The following is a 17,780-nucleotide window of genomic DNA, read 5'->3' as shown; positions in this document are numbered from 1 at the left end:
ACTATGCTAGGTCTGGCAGCGTATACGCCTCGACTTGCTTCACTGCATCATACGTTTGCCAGATTGGATTTTGGTTTGAGTTGGCCATAACCACAAGCTTCATATGCTTGAACGCTGTATGAGTATTGTGAAATGGCTATTCTGTTTCATACCTGCAGAATTTGCATGTGGCAAAACAAATGTAAGGCTCTTAAATTTCTTGTCTTCCTTGCCAGAAGAACTTGTTACAGGAAGTTTGACTTGCTTGTCTCAATTCTTTTTAAAGACTTATAAATAAGGCCCTTCTGTTTTCCCTCCGTGCCAACAAACATTGTGAGTTCAAAATCACATTTAGTAATGTGAAAGAGAGTAATGGATACATTCTGTAAATAAAGATTTGTTTGGGTTAGAGATCATAGAATCGTAGAATGGCTTGGGTTGGAAGGGACCCCAAGGATCATCGAGTTCCACCCCCCCTGCCACAGGCATGGCATCAACATCCAGATCTGGTACTGGAACAGGCTGCCCAGGGCCCCATCCAGCCCGGACTTGAACAACTCCTCGAGGTGATGCTAGAGTTGTGCTGCACTCGTTAACCTCATCATATGTAGATCATGGTTTTGCAGAATAACGTGAATTTGGAAAATAATTCAATTCTTCTTCTTCATTTAAAAGCTATTTGAGGTTTATCAAATTGTAGCGTTTCCTGTATTTTTTTCTTGTTTGCTGCAGTTAACTTTTCTGTGTTTTGACAATTGAAACAATTTAGAATCTCTTTTTTTTCTGAATTCTGCTACAAAAGTTTTCACTTGCGAGAAATGATTACTGTGTCTTGCAGAATTTCTTACAGGTTACAGGTTCCTTTTTGTAACCTGTGTGAAATTTTTAAGTCTTACCTTTAAATGATCAGCAGCTTTCATACGTATAAGGTGAAGAAGTGACCATACACAATCAGTTATGCAAATGAAACTGTTGTTGTTTCTCCTCTCCACAACAAGTCTGCCGGGTTACCTGTTTGGGTACTTGTCTAAGTCTTTGTGACCCTGTAGGAAACAGAGAAAGCGTAGGGTGACAGCTTGGTAGTGATCTCTGGTTCCTCACTGTCCTGTTTTCTGCTTTCTGCCCTCAGCTTTAGCTTTGAATGTGGGAAATAGAACTGGGCTTAGAGGCTGAGGTGGCTGCAGGATGAGATGAGAAGCAGCATAAACTGGGTTACTTCTGTTTACACTGATTCGTCAGTTTTCTTTAAATATTTAATAAGACAATATTGAACATCCTTTTTGCATTAATTTTAGTAATATTTAAAAAAAATCCTGGTTATGGTTAAAAAATTAGTACAGTTTCCTACTGCAAAAAAATACAAGAGATTTCTTCAAAATTCCTTTATAAAATTTCTTTTTAATAAATAGTTGAGGGGTTTTTTTTGCCTCCCTTTTTTTTTTTTAATGTGTGTTATATGGCAATACGAAATGACAATGTTCTGATCTTTAAATTGCAGCGGTTAGTGTTTAATCAGTCCATACCTTCTCTGCTTTTAGGTGGGTAACGCTTGAATCAGGGCATGCGATTTTTGTGCCTCAGGAAACTCCTGCCGTAAAATCTGAGTGTGTGAGTCCAGTTTGTTTGATAACCTGAAATTCCTTAATGTTTTCTTAACTTTGGCCCATTGGGAGAGCTACCAGAAATGCAAACAGAAAGGATTCTTCTGTGCTTCCTCATGGGCAGGTGACTAAAACCCAAAATGCTGCCGTGTTAATGAGGGGAAAAACAGAGCTTGCAGGCACATCGGCTGTCACATGTGTGCGGGCTCGCTCAGTAGAGGTTCCTACCTGGTGGATCCTGAACAGGAAAGGTAGAATCACGCTGATAATTCAAGAGGAAGAAAATGCATTTGTGTCTGTGATCTTTGTGTTTTAATCCCCGATGCTATCGAGCTGCTCTTGTTTTTAAACAAAACAAGTTTGGCCACTGCTGAAGGCAAGTACTGCCTTGGATTTCCTATTTCTCTGAAGAGTGTGCATCGAAGCTGGCACTGTCATTATTCCATACGGTTGTTCTGGCAGAGAAGCTGCCTACCAAAGAAAAGCTTGTGAAAACTGAACATGCTGATGAATTCCTGCAGAAACAAAAACGCCATTAGATAATACATACAAATGCTTGTTTAAAAATGATTTTTAAGTAAGGAACCGTTACTGGCCTGCTTTTAGTGAAGTGAGAGCTTTACATTTATTCTGTAACTGTACCTAAGGATTTATGATTTCAGTGATTTTGGTTTGGACTCCAGCGCGTTTTAATCTGCTTACTGCAGGAATCTGAGGCTCAGCCTTTTTGCTAAAGGAAAACATGGTTTGAGAAAAAATATCCGTAGTAATGGGCGTGTTCATGTTAGGTTTAGTGGTTAGTGAGTTAGTGTGTTCAGTTACTACGGAAGGGATCTCAACATAGGTAAACATTTCCAAAAAATCCCTCTTTCCCCTTCTTTGAACCTGTTAACTTTTGTTGCTTTAAAAAATTCAGTGTCTCAAGACTTAAAAAGCTTGGTTTTGTGGAAGATTATATTATTGTAGAAATCTGATGCATCTTGGAAAATACTGGGTACGTCGGTCTTTTTCAGAATATTTTTAAGAAGCAGTATTTACAGCTGTGTCCCAGTTACACAGTTGGGTTGCTTTCTCTTGGTTTCCTCTATTAAATACTGCACTGTTTTATGTCCTTCACAAGCAACAGTCCTTTTCCACTCCTCTCAGTGGGTTTGTTACCAAGTTTGTCAGCGTAGCAGTTATCAATTATTTATATTTCTATCAGTAGCAAAAGCAGAGGAAGGAAGTCTGTGATCTGCCTTACTCATCTCGCTTGTATTTCAGACGTACCTGTTCACTCGCAAATGAAAAGTGAAAAATGGTTTTGTTGTTTTCCTTGCCTTCATTAAAAATATAGTGCACGTTTGCATAAACACTTTACCTCGTTTCTTCCTACTGTGTTTATTCCGCATGTTTACATTCCTCTAGATGATGGGTGATTTCATGTCAGGTGTCGCCCTTGAGTAACGTAAGTGGGTGTACAGATCCCTCCTAGTTGAGTACTTTGCTCGCTCAGACACCTGCTGCTGACAGGTTAACACATGTAATTTTCAAATCCTCTCATTTCTTCTGAAAGAATACTGTATTTACCTGATCTGGTGTGAGAAACAATTTGATCGTTTTCAAATTCAAGCGGTGTCAAGGGCATCTTTCTGGCAAAATGCTGTCTAAACTTATGACTGCAAGCTCTCTGTAATCCTTTGGAGTGTTTACTTAGCTGGGGAAATAAGTGAGACACTTGGGCAACCAGATAATCCTAAACTGTATTTTCAGTTTGTGAACGTAACTTGAGCTTTTGTGGAGAGGTATATTCCTCTAGTAAAGAGATACCAGGAAAGCTTAGTTGAATTTTAAGTATATACTTAGGAATTAAGTAATTCTTAAGAATTAATTGGAAGGTGAAAGAATTGTGATGTAGTGTGCTCCATATTTTAGGAAACCATTGCACAGTGCCTTTATTAAGCTGCACGGAACATCCAGCCTGACACTATGACTGTGAATCCATCATATTGAAGGCGCAAGGCTTACATGTATAAAATGTGTGTATACATATATGTGTAAAAATTTTTTTTTTTAGCTGGATCCTGGTTATAATTGAATACTGAATGTAACTGTGCGGTGTGCATATGTTGTTTCTTTTATACAGTCTATATTGAACTAGATTTTACTTGAATTTCATGGATTTCTGTGTAGCTGCTATTTCTCTGTGCTTGTGCTTTTTTGGAGCCAATTCTCTGTGCATTTTTCTGTCCCGATGAGAGTATTTTGGCAATTTTAAGTGGTCTGATCATCTCTGAACTAAAAATCTGAGGCTTGCACTGGAGAGGAATGTAAGTCTAGCAAGCGGCGTGTGACCGGAGTCTGTGTGCCAGTAAGCATGGGTAATGCTATTTTATGGTAGGATACAAGAAAATAAGTCTGTACGCACGCTGATTTTATGAAAGTGGGCTTACTTTGCTTTCTTCTTTCAAAAGAATGCTAGCAGCGTGTTATGCATAAGAAATAATGGTGAACAAAAGCGTACAAACTTTAAGTATTTTGATGACTTGCTTTAAAAAATTTGCGTATTGGCAAATTATGGCAAAATGTAGGTGGATTTATTTTTTAAAGAAGTTGAGCATTTAAGTGTTACTATCAGTTCAACTCACCCTCTTTTTTTTCAGAGTGAAAATACTTGATAGGTTTAATGTTGTAGCAGTGCACTCAGTATTGAGAAGAGGTAGTTCTTTTGAAACCATCATGAACAATCAAAAATGTTGCCTCTTTAGAGTGAGGGTTCAAAAACATAGGTTTTGTGCACCAACTTGAATTAAATGGTGTTTTTATTCACTCATCTTTGCTATTATCTTTCTTACTAGTATGAAGAGTGTGGTGTTTGTTTTCTGTGTGATCTTTGTGGATCATGCGTCTGCACCTTAAAACTTCAAACAGATTAATGTTTTTAATAAGATTATCCCAGTTGACGTGGAATCTGACTTTCTCAGTTATGTCAGCTGTGTATTAGTGAAGGCGTGGATCGATCGCAGGCTGTTTTCTGTTTATTGAGGCGATCAGGACTGTGAAAATGGCGTTCCCTGACATTGCATAGCACGTGGCTGAGGTGCTGTCAGACTTGTGTTACCAAACTTGAATCTCTTAGTGCTGTATTACAGCAACTTGTTCGTGGGAGGGCTGTTCACTTGGGTTTCATGGCAAGGCCTTGGACGGGAGAAATGCAGTCTGTCCTTACGCTTTGCTGATCCACGTTGGAGTTGAGGTAGTGTCATCATTAGTTTGTGGTGAGGGTTCTGGCTGTCAGTGTAGCACTTCTCTTCTTTAGCATGTCATTACTAAAACTTATTCCTATATGAAGTACTTGCTTGAGGACAGAAGAACCTCTCTTTTGTGCTCTCTTTTACTGTATTAGTGATAGAAATGTTTACTGAGCTATAGTCAAGAACAAAAGCATGGTTTTGCTTTATTCTCAACTATGTTTAGTATCTTTTTAGTGGAATGTTCTACTCTTAAGTAATACAAACATGTTAATAAGTGGAGCAAAATTAAGACTTAATTGTACTGTAATCGGTAATGCTGTACTGGAATCTTCTGGTGTCACGAGTCAGAAGGAATAGGACTCTGAGCTGCTGAAGTTCACAGTACCTTCTGATACTTCCCACGGGTAAAATTGCTTAAGCTGCTTCTTCAACCTGATCAATCTCAAGATAGCTTAGTGTTAGTACTGTTGATGTTGCTAGCAACTTTCTATATTAAATGCACTAAATGCAAAGGGAGGAAAAAGTAAATGGAAATATGAGGCATTTGATGTCCCCTTAGAGTTCTTGATTTCCTTTAAATTCAACTTGTAGTTTTCAAGTTCTTCAGCTGTGTCTCCTTCAGAAACTTTTGGGTCTTTCCAAGGTGTTCTAACCAAGAAAGTTCAGAAGGTGATGGGATGTTGCCATATTTTAGGAGAAACAGGCACATTCACTCAAATGTTACTGCTCACTAATCTTCAGAAATGAATAATATCTATGTAAATTTTTACAGATGACTTTAAAATCCTTTGGTACAGTCTTTTGCCTATTTTTGTTTTTGTGGCTGAGTTATTGGGAAAACTGCTTCTACCATTGTGTTCAGTAAAGAGCGAAGCTGGTCAGGATTTATGAGGTGAGAGAGACTTCTGTGATGGCTTCATGTTACACTGGAAGTGCACTACGTTTCTGAGACAGTGCTTATGTAAATTTACTCACCTTCATTACAGTGATGAATTCAGTTGTGATCCGGGTGGATGACAGTGTTAGCCAAGGCAGGACCACCTGTGGAAACGTATCTGTGTGCCCCTGGATAATTGGATGTCTAGCTTTTTTTCAAGAAGCTAAACCGTTACGCAAAGCAGTTTGAATTTTGAGTTGTTAGGAGTTTCACCTTGGTGAAGCGTTACCCAACCAGGTATTTACATGTATTAATTTGAAGTTGATCGAAGAGAGAAATCACTGAAATATGTATAACTTACTTGCCACAAGACTTGAGGATCTGTTGTTTGCAGTATTCGGAATTCAGTGATGTGTATGAGCGTAAATAAAATATCATCACCTCTGGCAAGTGGAAATGATACCATATTACGCAGTTGCCTTTTCCAGCTATTCCTTTTTCTTGCTTGTTCATGTTCCTTCTTCCTGTTTCTTTGCTCTGAACATTTAGTTGTTAATTGTTGTGAGAGAACCTGTAGAACGCAACTTGCAAAGGTGCCTGGAGTCCCTGATTTTTTGGTGGAGCACCTGAGTAAAACTCTGTTCTACGTGTGAACTAACGTATCATTCAAGGGATAAAGGTAGAAAAAAAGAGGGATATAGTGAGGAATCTTGTCTGCTAACATGTTTGTAGTAGGGCTAAATATCTTCCAGTGTTCCCCTTTCCTGGTACCCATTTGTATTTTTCAGGAGTGCAGTGGAAATGTGTGTTTCATCCCCTTAGCCTTTTTGCAAAGAGCAGCTTTGGGACATAGGGTCTTTCAGGAGCTCACTGCATTCACTGAACTTTGCTCATTGGACCCAGTCATTTCTGAAGTTGCGTACAGGTTGGGAAGTGGTTTCTTGCTGTTAACTGTTGATGAGCTGGGGGCTGAGGGAAGGAAGAAAACAACAAAGTAATCATAACAAGAAAAACAAATTGAAACAGGATGGTTGGTTTATATTTCGTCTGCCAGTGAGAAGTACCCAAACTGTTTGGTCTGTTCAGACTGAAGTGCAGCCCAAAGAAAACAGTTCGCCTCTTCACTTTTGGAGTCACTGAATTACTTGCAAGAAGTCTGAATTTAATTTGAGCCATTTTATTATCACCTTCACTTTCATTTTTGATGAGCCAGTAAATGATTTTCTTTCTAGAGCAGTTTGTACTCTTCAGCCTAAAACTGAACTTCAGTGTATGAAATAAAATTAGATCTAATCAAGATTACAAATGTAAACAGAAGATAACAAACTCATTATGTAATGCATAAGAAGAAAATAGAAGCTAATGTTTCATTTCAATATCTTGGAATTCTTTGACTTTCAGTTTCAGGAAACTCAGTTACTTTTGAGTTTCAGTAGTAAAACAGTGCAAGTCCTTGGCCTTCAGTGGTTTAGTATTCCTCTCCCTACCTTCTGGAGGTATTGGTTTTCTTGTACCATTTTAGAAAGAAAGCCGTATTTTAACCTGTTTTTCTGAAAAAGAACTTTGTTTATAGAATCCTTTTCATCCTTTGTTAGTAATTTGTTCCACTTTGTGCATATGTGACTCTGTTCTTAGTGATGGCTTGGACTGGTTTCCATGAAGGCTTGTGTAAATGGTAGTCTGGAGAAAAAGATGAAAACTTCTTTCCAGTGGGAAGTGTCCTAAGAAACAGACATTACAGAACAGCACAGGCTTCACTGTTCCAGATAAGGGGATGGGGCAGGAGCGGAAATGAGGCTTTGTAAGCTGTTTTGCTCATAGTGTAAAACTTTCAGTTTGAAGGGTATAATGAGTATTTAATTGGACAGCAGAGTGATCAGGCTCGCCTTTTCTTTCGGCAGAGCGCTGTGCCTTCAGCTTAGTCTATTATTCATTTCTGGAAAGTGTTACTGACCAGTTGGTGTATTCTCTGAGGCTACTGCTCTGCTAGAAAAATGCAATTTTTTAATAATTTTAATCACTTATGGAAGGCAGCCATATTTTATTTCAATACAACAGACCACATGAAAATGCTCTGAAAAAAAGTTATTTTGTCTTAGTTTTACATGCAGCAAATAAAAATGGCTCTGATCGGCTGTTCAGTTATTGCTGAGACTTGGGAATTGTGTTCCCATTATGTTACTTTTATTCCCTCCCATATGGAGAACTTTAGCGACTGTTTTGCACGAAGACCTGCATCGAACTAGCAAAGATGGGAGCTGAAATACACTTCAGACATCTCAGTTCAGGTGTACTTAAATAAGGCTGTTCTCACTGCTTAAACAAGTCTTAGTTATCTCCATAAAATGTCACTACCATAGACTGTCATGCTGTTAATTTTTTTCTGATAACAAATAATTAATGTCTGTCTGTGCTGTTGGGGAAGTTCAAATTCTAGTAGTGTCTCTAGCTTAACACATTTGAATACATATTAGCTAAGAGACGGAAAGGAGAGTCACTGAGCTCTATGTGGAGTATAAGTAAGTTGAATGAAGTTCCTTGCTTTTCTCCTGCCCCGTATTTCTTTCCAAATGCCTGGTTTCTGAGCACAGAAGACTATCTCAGAGCTCTTCATGAATCCCTGTCCCCACTGGAGAGAGTGGAGGAGAAGAACTGGCCTTGAGGTTCAGCTGCAGTGCTGGTTTTTGCTAGGGAGCGTTTTTTAGTGCTTTCTGCACAGCTGATAAGCGTTTGTAAACTTACGTTTGTATTATCTACACTGATACTTCTTACTATGGACAGAGGGAGAGTTACAGTATTAACGAAGTATGTATCTTGGGAACATCAGTGCTCTGTGTATGTTAGACTGTATGAAGTTAGTAACTGTATAGTCCAATACCATACAATAGTATGCTATTGCAGCTACTGCAGGCTTATTCTTTGTGCCTGGCCAATATCCTGGATGTTTAATGTGCTTGTGAATAGATGCTGTAGTTGCTAGTATGAGTTTTTTGGAAAGTTTAAGCTTGTTTTGAAAGATGGTGAGGGGATGGAGAAAAAAGTAATTGCTTTATTACAGCAGTCTGATCTTTAATTCAAAGTATAATTTTTTCTTAATTTCCCAGAGTTGAACTGATGTTAGGGGAAACATTAGTTAAATGTGAAAATTACTGACAAAGTTGAAGGTATATTGTGGGATGTGATACTCTTTCCTCACCCTATATTAGATCTGCTTTCCAAGTCCAGCATAGTGCTAAAACCTCATTGCAGCTCAAACTGTATTCACTTCAGCAATTTGGATCTGGAGAGCTCTTAATAAAAATTGTGCAAGTGAATCTTGGCATGCCTGAATTTCCAATCTGTAGTAGGCATGAAGTCACAGCCTATTTTTTGAATTGGTTCCCAGAACCATTCTTTGTGTACTTGTGCTGATTTTCATGCATGAGTGAGGAAGATGTGATATTTTTTTGTTCGAAAGACTTGAAGAAAACGGTGATAATTTAACCTTAATCTGTCCAGATTTAACTGCTTCCAAAATAATGATTGAGCTGAGAAAAGTCACGGTGATGGTGCTGTAGACATTTCCATAGGAAGCTCTGTAATGATTGTTAAATCCTAGAGTGTGCTAAGTATTTTGAAAAGCAGAAGTCTCTTGATCCTTTTTTTTTTTTTTAATGCAAGTGGAGCTAGAAGGGAGGAACTGTTAGTAAAAATAGGAAGAAGTATTATAAGGGAATATCTCAAGGGGTAATAAAGTGCTGCCCACCTTACTAGGCCTCTTTCTGGGGTATGAAGTAATCTCAGCGATACTACCTTTTGTGATTTGGTTCTCAAAATCAACTTGCCATGCATGCACTTGCAGCAGACACAGCCATGTAAAATGTGTTGGGGTTAGGCATTACTGAGGGTAAAGCTGGTATACGAGTAAGGGGAACCTCCCTTCTTATTTGAAGTAGGCTTCCACATGGTGGTTGCTCTTGGCCAACCATTTTCACATGGTAGACTTCAGAAGCTCCTGAGCAGTTTTTCCCTGGGATTCTGAGCTAGCAGTGCTTGCTGGGCTGGGCTGTCATAATTCCTTGAGAATTCTCTATTGCTGTGTACCTTTGTTGTACTGAGGTTACAAGGTTTTGGTCTGTGGTTAATTTGGTGGATCTGTAAGCCATTAATTTGTATGAATTGCCTAAAGCTCCTGTTCTTCAGAGCGTCGTTTGCTTCACTCTTGGAAGCTTCTGAACAGCAAACACTGTTTTGGCAGCTCCCTTCATGCTCTTTCCCTTTTTAAGTGCTGGCACTGATCCAGATGTAGAGCAATATTAACCATAAAAATAAATGGACGTCTGGGGGGAAAACTTGTGCCTGTAATTGTGCTTGGTAATAGCTCTAGGCACCATCAGGTATGTAATTGTGCTTGGCCATTCCCAAGGCCCAAGCAGCGTGTCCTGGTGACCTGAGGTGGGGTCTTGCTGGAGGGGCCATGATGAGTCCTTGTGAGGAAACTGCCACAGAGCAGCACCAGGGTCGCTGTTGGTGGTCTGAGTGCCACAGAAGCTGAGGTACTGCTGGGGGGCTTTGTGACTCACTGCCAGGGCTGGGAACAGCATCGGGAACAGTCGGAGGTGTGAAGGGAACTGTGGAGCTGTGAGATTGAGGGGGGCTGGATGTCTGTTCAGTGAGCTTGAGGGATCTGTTCAGGGGATTGATAGAACTGGCTTTAAGGGATTTTAGTGATCTAATGCGTATGTTGCAGCTTTTACTCATGTTTGGAAAATGCATAATGGATTATTCAGTGTGGCAGTGTATTTAGACAACAATTGTATTTAGAAAGTCACCAACCACATCTTGACTGCGCTGGTTGAAATGTAAAGTAAATTAACTGTGTGGTCATTTTCTGAAGTTCTAAAGTGAATGATACCAAACTGTTTAAAAGAACCATCTCGTGCATCTCTCTCTTTTTTTTTTCCCCATGAAAAGGGAGATGATTGTTTAACCTCATAGTAGAATTTAACTAGTATGTCTGTGGTAAGTAGTGTAGAGAAATACACAAAGACATTTAGCAACTGTATCTCAGTAGAATTTGTGAGGGGAATTGTTGATAGATTAGACTATTAACAATAATTTATTAAGAAGTTTTAAACCTCATTCTGTAGCAAGTCTATTAAAAAGGTCAAGCACAGAATTGTAAAATCACCAAAGTTGGAAAAGACTGCCAAGATCATCCAGTCCAACCACCGATGTACCACCAGTATTTCCCCACTAAACCATGTCCCTAAATACAACATCTCAATGTTTCTTAAGCACCTCCAGGGATGGTGACGCAGTGACCTCCCTGGGCAGCCCATTCCAGCATCCAACCACTTTCAGTGAATAAATTGTTCCTAACATCCAACCTGAATCTCCCCTGGCACAGCTTGAGGCCTTTCTCTCTAGTCCTGTTGCTAGTTACATGGAAGAGGCCAACCCCCACCTCGCCGCAGCCTCTCTTCAGGGTGTTATAGAGAGAGAGAAGGTCTCACCTGAGCCTCCTCCAGACTGAAATTGGTTTGATATGGCTGATGGCAGAGCAGAGTCTTGCAATGATCATATTTTTCTTAGAAACTGTTAAAGAAATGAGTGTGTCTGTTTATATAAATGTATGTTCAAGTCTAAATTCTGGTGTTTTCTAACCTGCATAACATGAAGTAACATTGTTCAAAACAAGTTCAGATTTTATTGTTATTCACATATGTTGCAAGCGAGCACATGTCAGGAGTATTGCACTGAAAAGCTTAAGTTACCCTCCCAGTGATAAGTTTAATTCCACTGGCCTTGAGTGCACAAGGTGGTATTGGTGTAGGCCTAACTCTTGCTTTTGGAAGGCTGTACTTGTGGAGAAGATCATAGAATCATAGAATGGCATGAGTTGAAAAGGACCTCAAAGATAATCAAGTCTCAACCCCCCTGCCAAGTGCAGGGCCGCCAAGCACTAGACCAGGCTGCCCATAGATGTCCTTTTTCCTTTCCTTGCCCCAGGCTTTCTAAAGTGAGTGATGTATAGTTGTTAGCCAAAATAGTGCTGGAAAAGGTTTACACCTGTTGATGATTCTGGTAGTCAGTAACTTGTGTGTGCAAATTCATCTTTATCCGTTGTAGGTTAGTAACCATGTTGATCATTGTGTATTTCTTTGCTTTTGTGACTGACTGCTTTTCTATCCTGCGTGGGGAGCAGAAGAATTTTGAAGTAGTAATTTTGTCAACACTTGCGTAGTTAGAAGGATCAAAAAGCATTATTTGTATTATAATCTCTGCTATGCTGCATCTGATGCGCTGTAATCAGTCATTTTCTACTTACAAGCTCTCAGAAGTCTTAGAAAATTTTATTTTAATGGCTTGGTTCACTCCTACCTATTAGTCCAATATCAGGCTCCTGATTTTGGATGTAGTTACTCATGAGATTCAGTTTTTGCTATTTGCAGAGCCTTCTTATTTCATATTTGGACTGCAATACAGCATGCGAAGCTAGTAGTTCCTGTTGTAATATCCCTGGCTAGTTATGTATTCAGGAGGGAGAAGAAGATAGGGTCAGTGCTGTTGTATTTTGAGTATTTAGTTTTTTTCCTTGAAATCTGTAAGAAAATGATTTTTCTTGGTGTGGAAAAAATGGGAAGCAGAATGGAAAATTTGAGGAGGTTTTACTTGTTTAGAATTTTTCGAGGAATAGGAGTCATAAGAGCAGGACATTTGCAGAAAGTTCCCAAAGGGCAAATGGGAGGGCTTGTTTAGCTGAAAATCAGAACAGTTCGCGTTGAATTGGTTATTTGAGCATAGACACAAATGTAGATGTAAAAAATGCTGACAGTTATCTTTTTTTCTCATTTCTCAACTATTCCTTTGCGTTTAAGTGTTACCAAGACAAGGAAGAAAACCAGGTGACCTCAACAAACTCTTATTTGTGGGACAGAACCATGGGAAATGCTGGTTTTAATATTGTGAATTGCAGAGTCAGTGCTGCAGGAAAACTTGTTTGTTCTGTATTCATAAGTAGAAATAGTTACCTAGGACCAGTTACAAGGAAACTCAAAAGGGTGAAGAAAACAGCATTGCTTCAGTGAACTTGAAAGCTGATTTTGTCTATCAAACACTGTGGGCTAATGATAAACCCTTATAAACTTTCTTAGTGTTTAAGATAAAATGTTCTTTAATTTCTGAATTAACACATTAGGACTCTGCCAGTGTACTAATAAAATAGCAATAAAGGCTACATATTTTGTTTGTGGGATGAGGTTTGGGAGTAAGAATAGTGCAAGCTGCATTATTGTAACTGGAGGGTCAGAGAGAGCTTTACCTTATGTGCAACAGAAGAAATATGTGTATGTGTCTCCTGAAACACTTTACATTTGAATGATGCTGTGATACAGGTGAATGATATGCCTTCTCTGCTTCTCGCCTCTTTAGAATTCAGCTACATAATTTCTTTGAAAACATTTATGGTAAACTGTCTCTTTTTTTCTTTTCTTTTTTTTTTTCCTTTTAGGGACCAGTTACTCTCCACAAGAAAATTCACATAACCACAGTGCTCTTCATAGTTCAAATTCACATTCTTCTAATCCCAGCAATAATCCAAGCAAAACTTCTGATGGAGTGAGTATTTGTAATTGGCATTTATCTCTGCATCACTCCATTCATATATTCAGTATTTTCAGTGTTATTTGAAATGGGAGACATGTATATTTCCTCTTCTATTGAGTTCTCCAACACCAGTTTTTATTTTATAAACACTCTGCTCATCTAAACTGCAGTTGTTAAATGTTGTAAAACTGTTCTAATTGATAATCATTAGAGGTTTGAGTTATGTGCCTTGAATTTAAAATGTGAGATTCTTTAATAAAGTAGATATATAAATACTTTCCTTGAACTTTATTGGTAAAATCATATTTTCTTGCCTAGGTTTACTTCAGATGCACTGTAGTGAGTTTTTGTCACCTTATTATTTAGGTTTTAGTAGTTAGTGATGGTTGTTCAAAGATTGCACTGAAAGCAGAATAAATTTGCAAAGCATAGAAAAAACTGAAAATATAATTGAAGTGATTTTTGAGGAATTTTAAGCTGCAGAGAACTAACGTTAGCAATATTGATATTACTGTGTCGCTGTAAGTATTACTGTTAGTTTCTTTTTTTTTTCAGGGTTAGTGAGAGTAAAACAAGAAACTATTGTAGAATGTAGCAGCAGTGTAGTGGTCACATCTTAACACTTATCAACAATGAAACATGGAATTTAAATATGATCTAAATGGAAAGCAGTGATATGGATGCATATGAGGACATGACGTAGTTTTCAGTGTGTATATTAAAACTCTGAGGTAGTCTTTTGTCCAATACTGTTTGTATTTTAAAGGCTTACGATTCTGCGGATGATTGGTCCGAACACATCAGCTCTTCAGGCAAAAAGTACTACTACAACTGCAGAACAGAAGTTTCACAGTGGGAAAAACCAAAAGAGTGGCTGGAAAGGTATATATGTGTGTCTGTTTTCAACTTTTAAAGAAAAATATTCTTAACATCATTTGTAGAGCAGTTGAGTATATCTAGTACTGCTGTAAAAGATTGTGGTCCAAGTCACAGTCTGTGCTTCCTCTACCCATACGTGACCTCTAGGACCTATTTTATCCCTGGAAGATCCCAGAACAGAGGGAGGGGAAATCTGTGTTTTCTTCACTATGTTAGCGAGCTGAACTGGTCTGATATGGTGAGGGCTTGGACAAATGTTGGTGTAAGGTAGCAATAGTTAGAGTTTGCCAACTTCATCTGAAGCAATGATCTATTAGAATGATTTATTTCATCTTATGTAACTTAACCTGTAGAAAGTATTAGGTGATGTAAATTCTTACTTGTGTTGTTTTGTTTTTTTCTTCAGAGAGCAGAGACAAAAAGAAGCAAGCAAAATGTCAGTTAACAGTTTCCCAAAAGATAGAGATTACAGAAGAGAGGTGATGCAGGCGACAGCTGCCAGTGGGTTTGCCAGTGGAAGTATGTGGTTTTGGTTTTTTACAGTAGTATATTCTTGCCTTGTTTGCATTACTCTTCAAAACTTAAAAATATTTCCTAAGCTGTTTTTCTCCTCTCTTCATATAAAGAAAGCCAAACTGATGATGCAGACAGCTCTCCCAAGTGTTGTTCCTTAAATTAACTTTTGTTTACTAGAACAACAGTTTCTTAATGCTTTCTGTAGTATTCCTCCTTCTTGCAGCTTTTACTGCCTAATTGAGTTATCTCTGTAGGTGGTTACTGAAACAACTTGCACAACTGATGGTGCTGTTGGAGTGTTGCACTTACTGAGACTTGCCGGTGTTATATTCTGAGCATGAAAACAGAAAAGCAGAAAAAAAATTCTAAAAACTTGATTTCACATCTGAAAATAACAAACTAATTTAATGGATAACAGTATCAGGGCTTTTCAGAAACTTGTATACCTTACTGAAAGGATATTTTTACCATGCTGATACTATTAGGAAGGCATGTCTCAGACTATGGGTTTCTGTAGCTTGGAATTTTTTTTTCCTCATATATAGCTTTAATCTTTGCCAAATTTTTCTAGGAAATCTACAAGCAATTTCTAGAAACATGTGAGATTCCTTCTGTGTGCTGATATAGTTCTAATTTGTAGCATAGATCTCAAGATGGATTAAAAGTATAAACCAAACTATCTTTTTCTTCCCCTTTTGTGGGACTTGGCAAAGAAGACGTGTGAAGGAATGCTTTTCTGTATATGCTAAAACATATTGCCATGCTAGAACAAACTGTGTGCTACAAAAAGATAGCATACTTGCATGTTTCAGGAACCACTTGTATTGTGACATGGGAAAATCAAGAACAAAAAAGTATTTGCTTGATGTATTCCCTGTGTAGTGTGCTTTAATACCCATTAGCATGTGACGGATGCAGACTAGTCACTCATTTTGTGTATGGTCTTCTGAATTCATCCAACTGAAAGTAAATTCTTTGTGGCAGTATTCAAGTGACTTGAAGTAGAATTCTTTGAAGGGTAGAATCTGAAACTACTTAATTGTACATGGTGCTCAGGATTTTCAATGTACAAAAGAAAAAGGGCACAGATTATCTCTTCATGCTACATATAAGTGGAAATAATAGATCTTGATTTAGATTTTTTAGGAGACTTCAAAATTAACTTTGACTGTAACGCTCATTATAAAGCAAACTTTCATCAAAACACAGTGCTTACCTGGAACTCTAAATCAAGCAAAGGTCAAAGAAAATGCATTTTGTCAGTGAGTAACATTGAATTTTGCCTTTTTTGATGCTGATCTGCTTGAGGTTTTTTTTAATCATAAGACGTTTGGTCAGCTCGTTATCGATGTGCAGCTGTATTGATCATAGTCACTGTAATCTTAGATAAGTTTCTAATTTAATCTTTTTCTTTTCTTATTGCAACATTACTTGGGGAATCCTGAAAAAAGTGGAAGACAAGCATTCCAGTGACGCCAGTAGTATGCTCCCACAGAATATTTTGTCTCAAACAAGCAGGCACAATGACAGAGACTACAGACTGCCAAGAGCAGAGACTCACAGTAGTTCTACTCCAGTACAGCATCCCATCAAACCAGTGGTTCATCCAACTGCTACCCCAAGCACTGTTCCTCCTAGTCCATTTTCTCTACAATCTGATCACCAGCCAAAGAAATCCTTTGATGCTAATGGAGCATCTACTTTATCAAAACTGCCTACATCCACATCTTCCATCCCTTCACAGAAAACAGAGAGAAAAGGTATGTCTAATGAAATTCCTTTTAGTATTTAAAACCATGTATTGCATTTGCTTTGCTGGTTCAAAAATGTTACTTCCAAAACTTCTCGTGTTGATTGTGTGTGCTTAGAACCCAGTTAGCATTTTAATGAGTTTACTTCTTGTTAAACCATGTTTGTTATATCTTAAACAATTTTAAATGGATATTGTAGTATTTACTGTTTACTGGCTTATTTTGCAAATTGTCGTTTCAGATGATCTTTTACTAATACATTTTAATTTTCTTCCCTCATGTTGTTTTGGATGTTTGCCATTTTTTGAGTTCTTAACATCGATGTAGCTACACTGCTTGAAAGTCATTTTGGACCATTATATTGTAAGAACTAGTCCTAGGGTATGGAATGCCAATATCAAACTGAAAGTGCCATTCTTACAGAAAGCTACACAATTTTCTGTCTGTTTTTAACAGCTGCTTGAAGGTTGCTGGAAGTTTGTATTTCTGTGTACCAGAAACATTTAGAGTCATCAAACAAAGATCGGGACTTTGTGTGTTTGTGACCTTCAGAAATCTACATATTAATTGGATTTAAGTCGTTATTAGGGAAGAAGAGCTATAGAAGATCGTGAGGATGGAGAAGTGATATTTTGATATAGCTGAGCTCATGGAACGAGTAACATTTTGTAAGAAAAAGGTGTTTTGGAGGCTTGGGGAGGGGAAAAAATAATTTTTTATAGAAATTCTGGTTTTAATTTAACATATTATTGTTACTTAACTATTATGACACTGGATTCATTTTGGAAAGGTGTTGAAATTTGTGAGTATGTCTAGTTAGGAAAGAGTATTGCGGTCCTGAAAAGCACATGGAGACTCAGGTCTGGTGTTGGTCATTCTGCGTTTGTTTTCCTGCCTTCCAGTTTTCTTTATTAAAGAATTCCAGCTTTTAGTGTGGTTGGAGATTCTCCTGGCTATCCGGAAAAATCCCAACAGTAACATTTATAGCAATGTAAGAAAATTGTACATGAAGAATTTTCCTGTTTTTCATCAGACTTTGGGCAGTTTTCACGTGATCTGGAATGTGTGTGTTGACGGTAAATACAGAGTAACAGAGGTGAGCCCCTTTCTGTTCAACACTGTAAAGCAGGAAGAAAGTTGTTCTGGTTTTCATGTGGTTCTTGTACAGAACACCAAGAAACTGCCTGCTAAGCCTCTGCTTTGAGTGCGGTTTGATACACTCTTCTGAACACTGAGAGTGCAAAATGTGAAATAGCCTCTCCTTAGATTCACAGAATAATTAAGATTGGAAAAGAACGCTGTGATCATCCTGTCCAACCATCAGCCCACCACCACCATACCCACCAACCATGTCTCA

The 17,780-nt window shown here is 38.2% G+C and overlaps 1 protein-coding gene across 4 annotated transcripts in view; it reads left to right on the top strand.

Annotated features, from left to right (window-relative positions):
* Positions 1–17,780, top strand: part of WAC (WW domain containing adaptor with coiled-coil) — a 56,815-nt gene that overhangs the window by 11,502 nt on the left and 27,533 nt on the right. For all 4 annotated transcript variants that reach the window (XM_021386556.1, XM_021386554.1, XM_021386553.1 and 1 more), the window contains exons 4-7: positions 13,183–13,289; positions 14,044–14,159; positions 14,563–14,675; positions 16,124–16,432. In XM_021386556.1, coding sequence (XP_021242231.1) covers positions 13,183–13,289; positions 14,044–14,159; positions 14,563–14,675; positions 16,124–16,432 — 645 coding nt within the window. The remainder of the gene's footprint in view (positions 1–13,182; positions 13,290–14,043; positions 14,160–14,562; positions 14,676–16,123; positions 16,433–17,780) is intronic.

The sequence above is a fragment of the Numida meleagris genome, chromosome 2 (genome assembly GCF_002078875.1).
Source record: "Numida meleagris isolate 19003 breed g44 Domestic line chromosome 2, NumMel1.0, whole genome shotgun sequence".
Taxonomy (NCBI): Eukaryota; Metazoa; Chordata; class Aves; order Galliformes; family Numididae; genus Numida; species Numida meleagris.
This window is presented reverse-complemented; position numbering and strand designations above follow the sequence as displayed.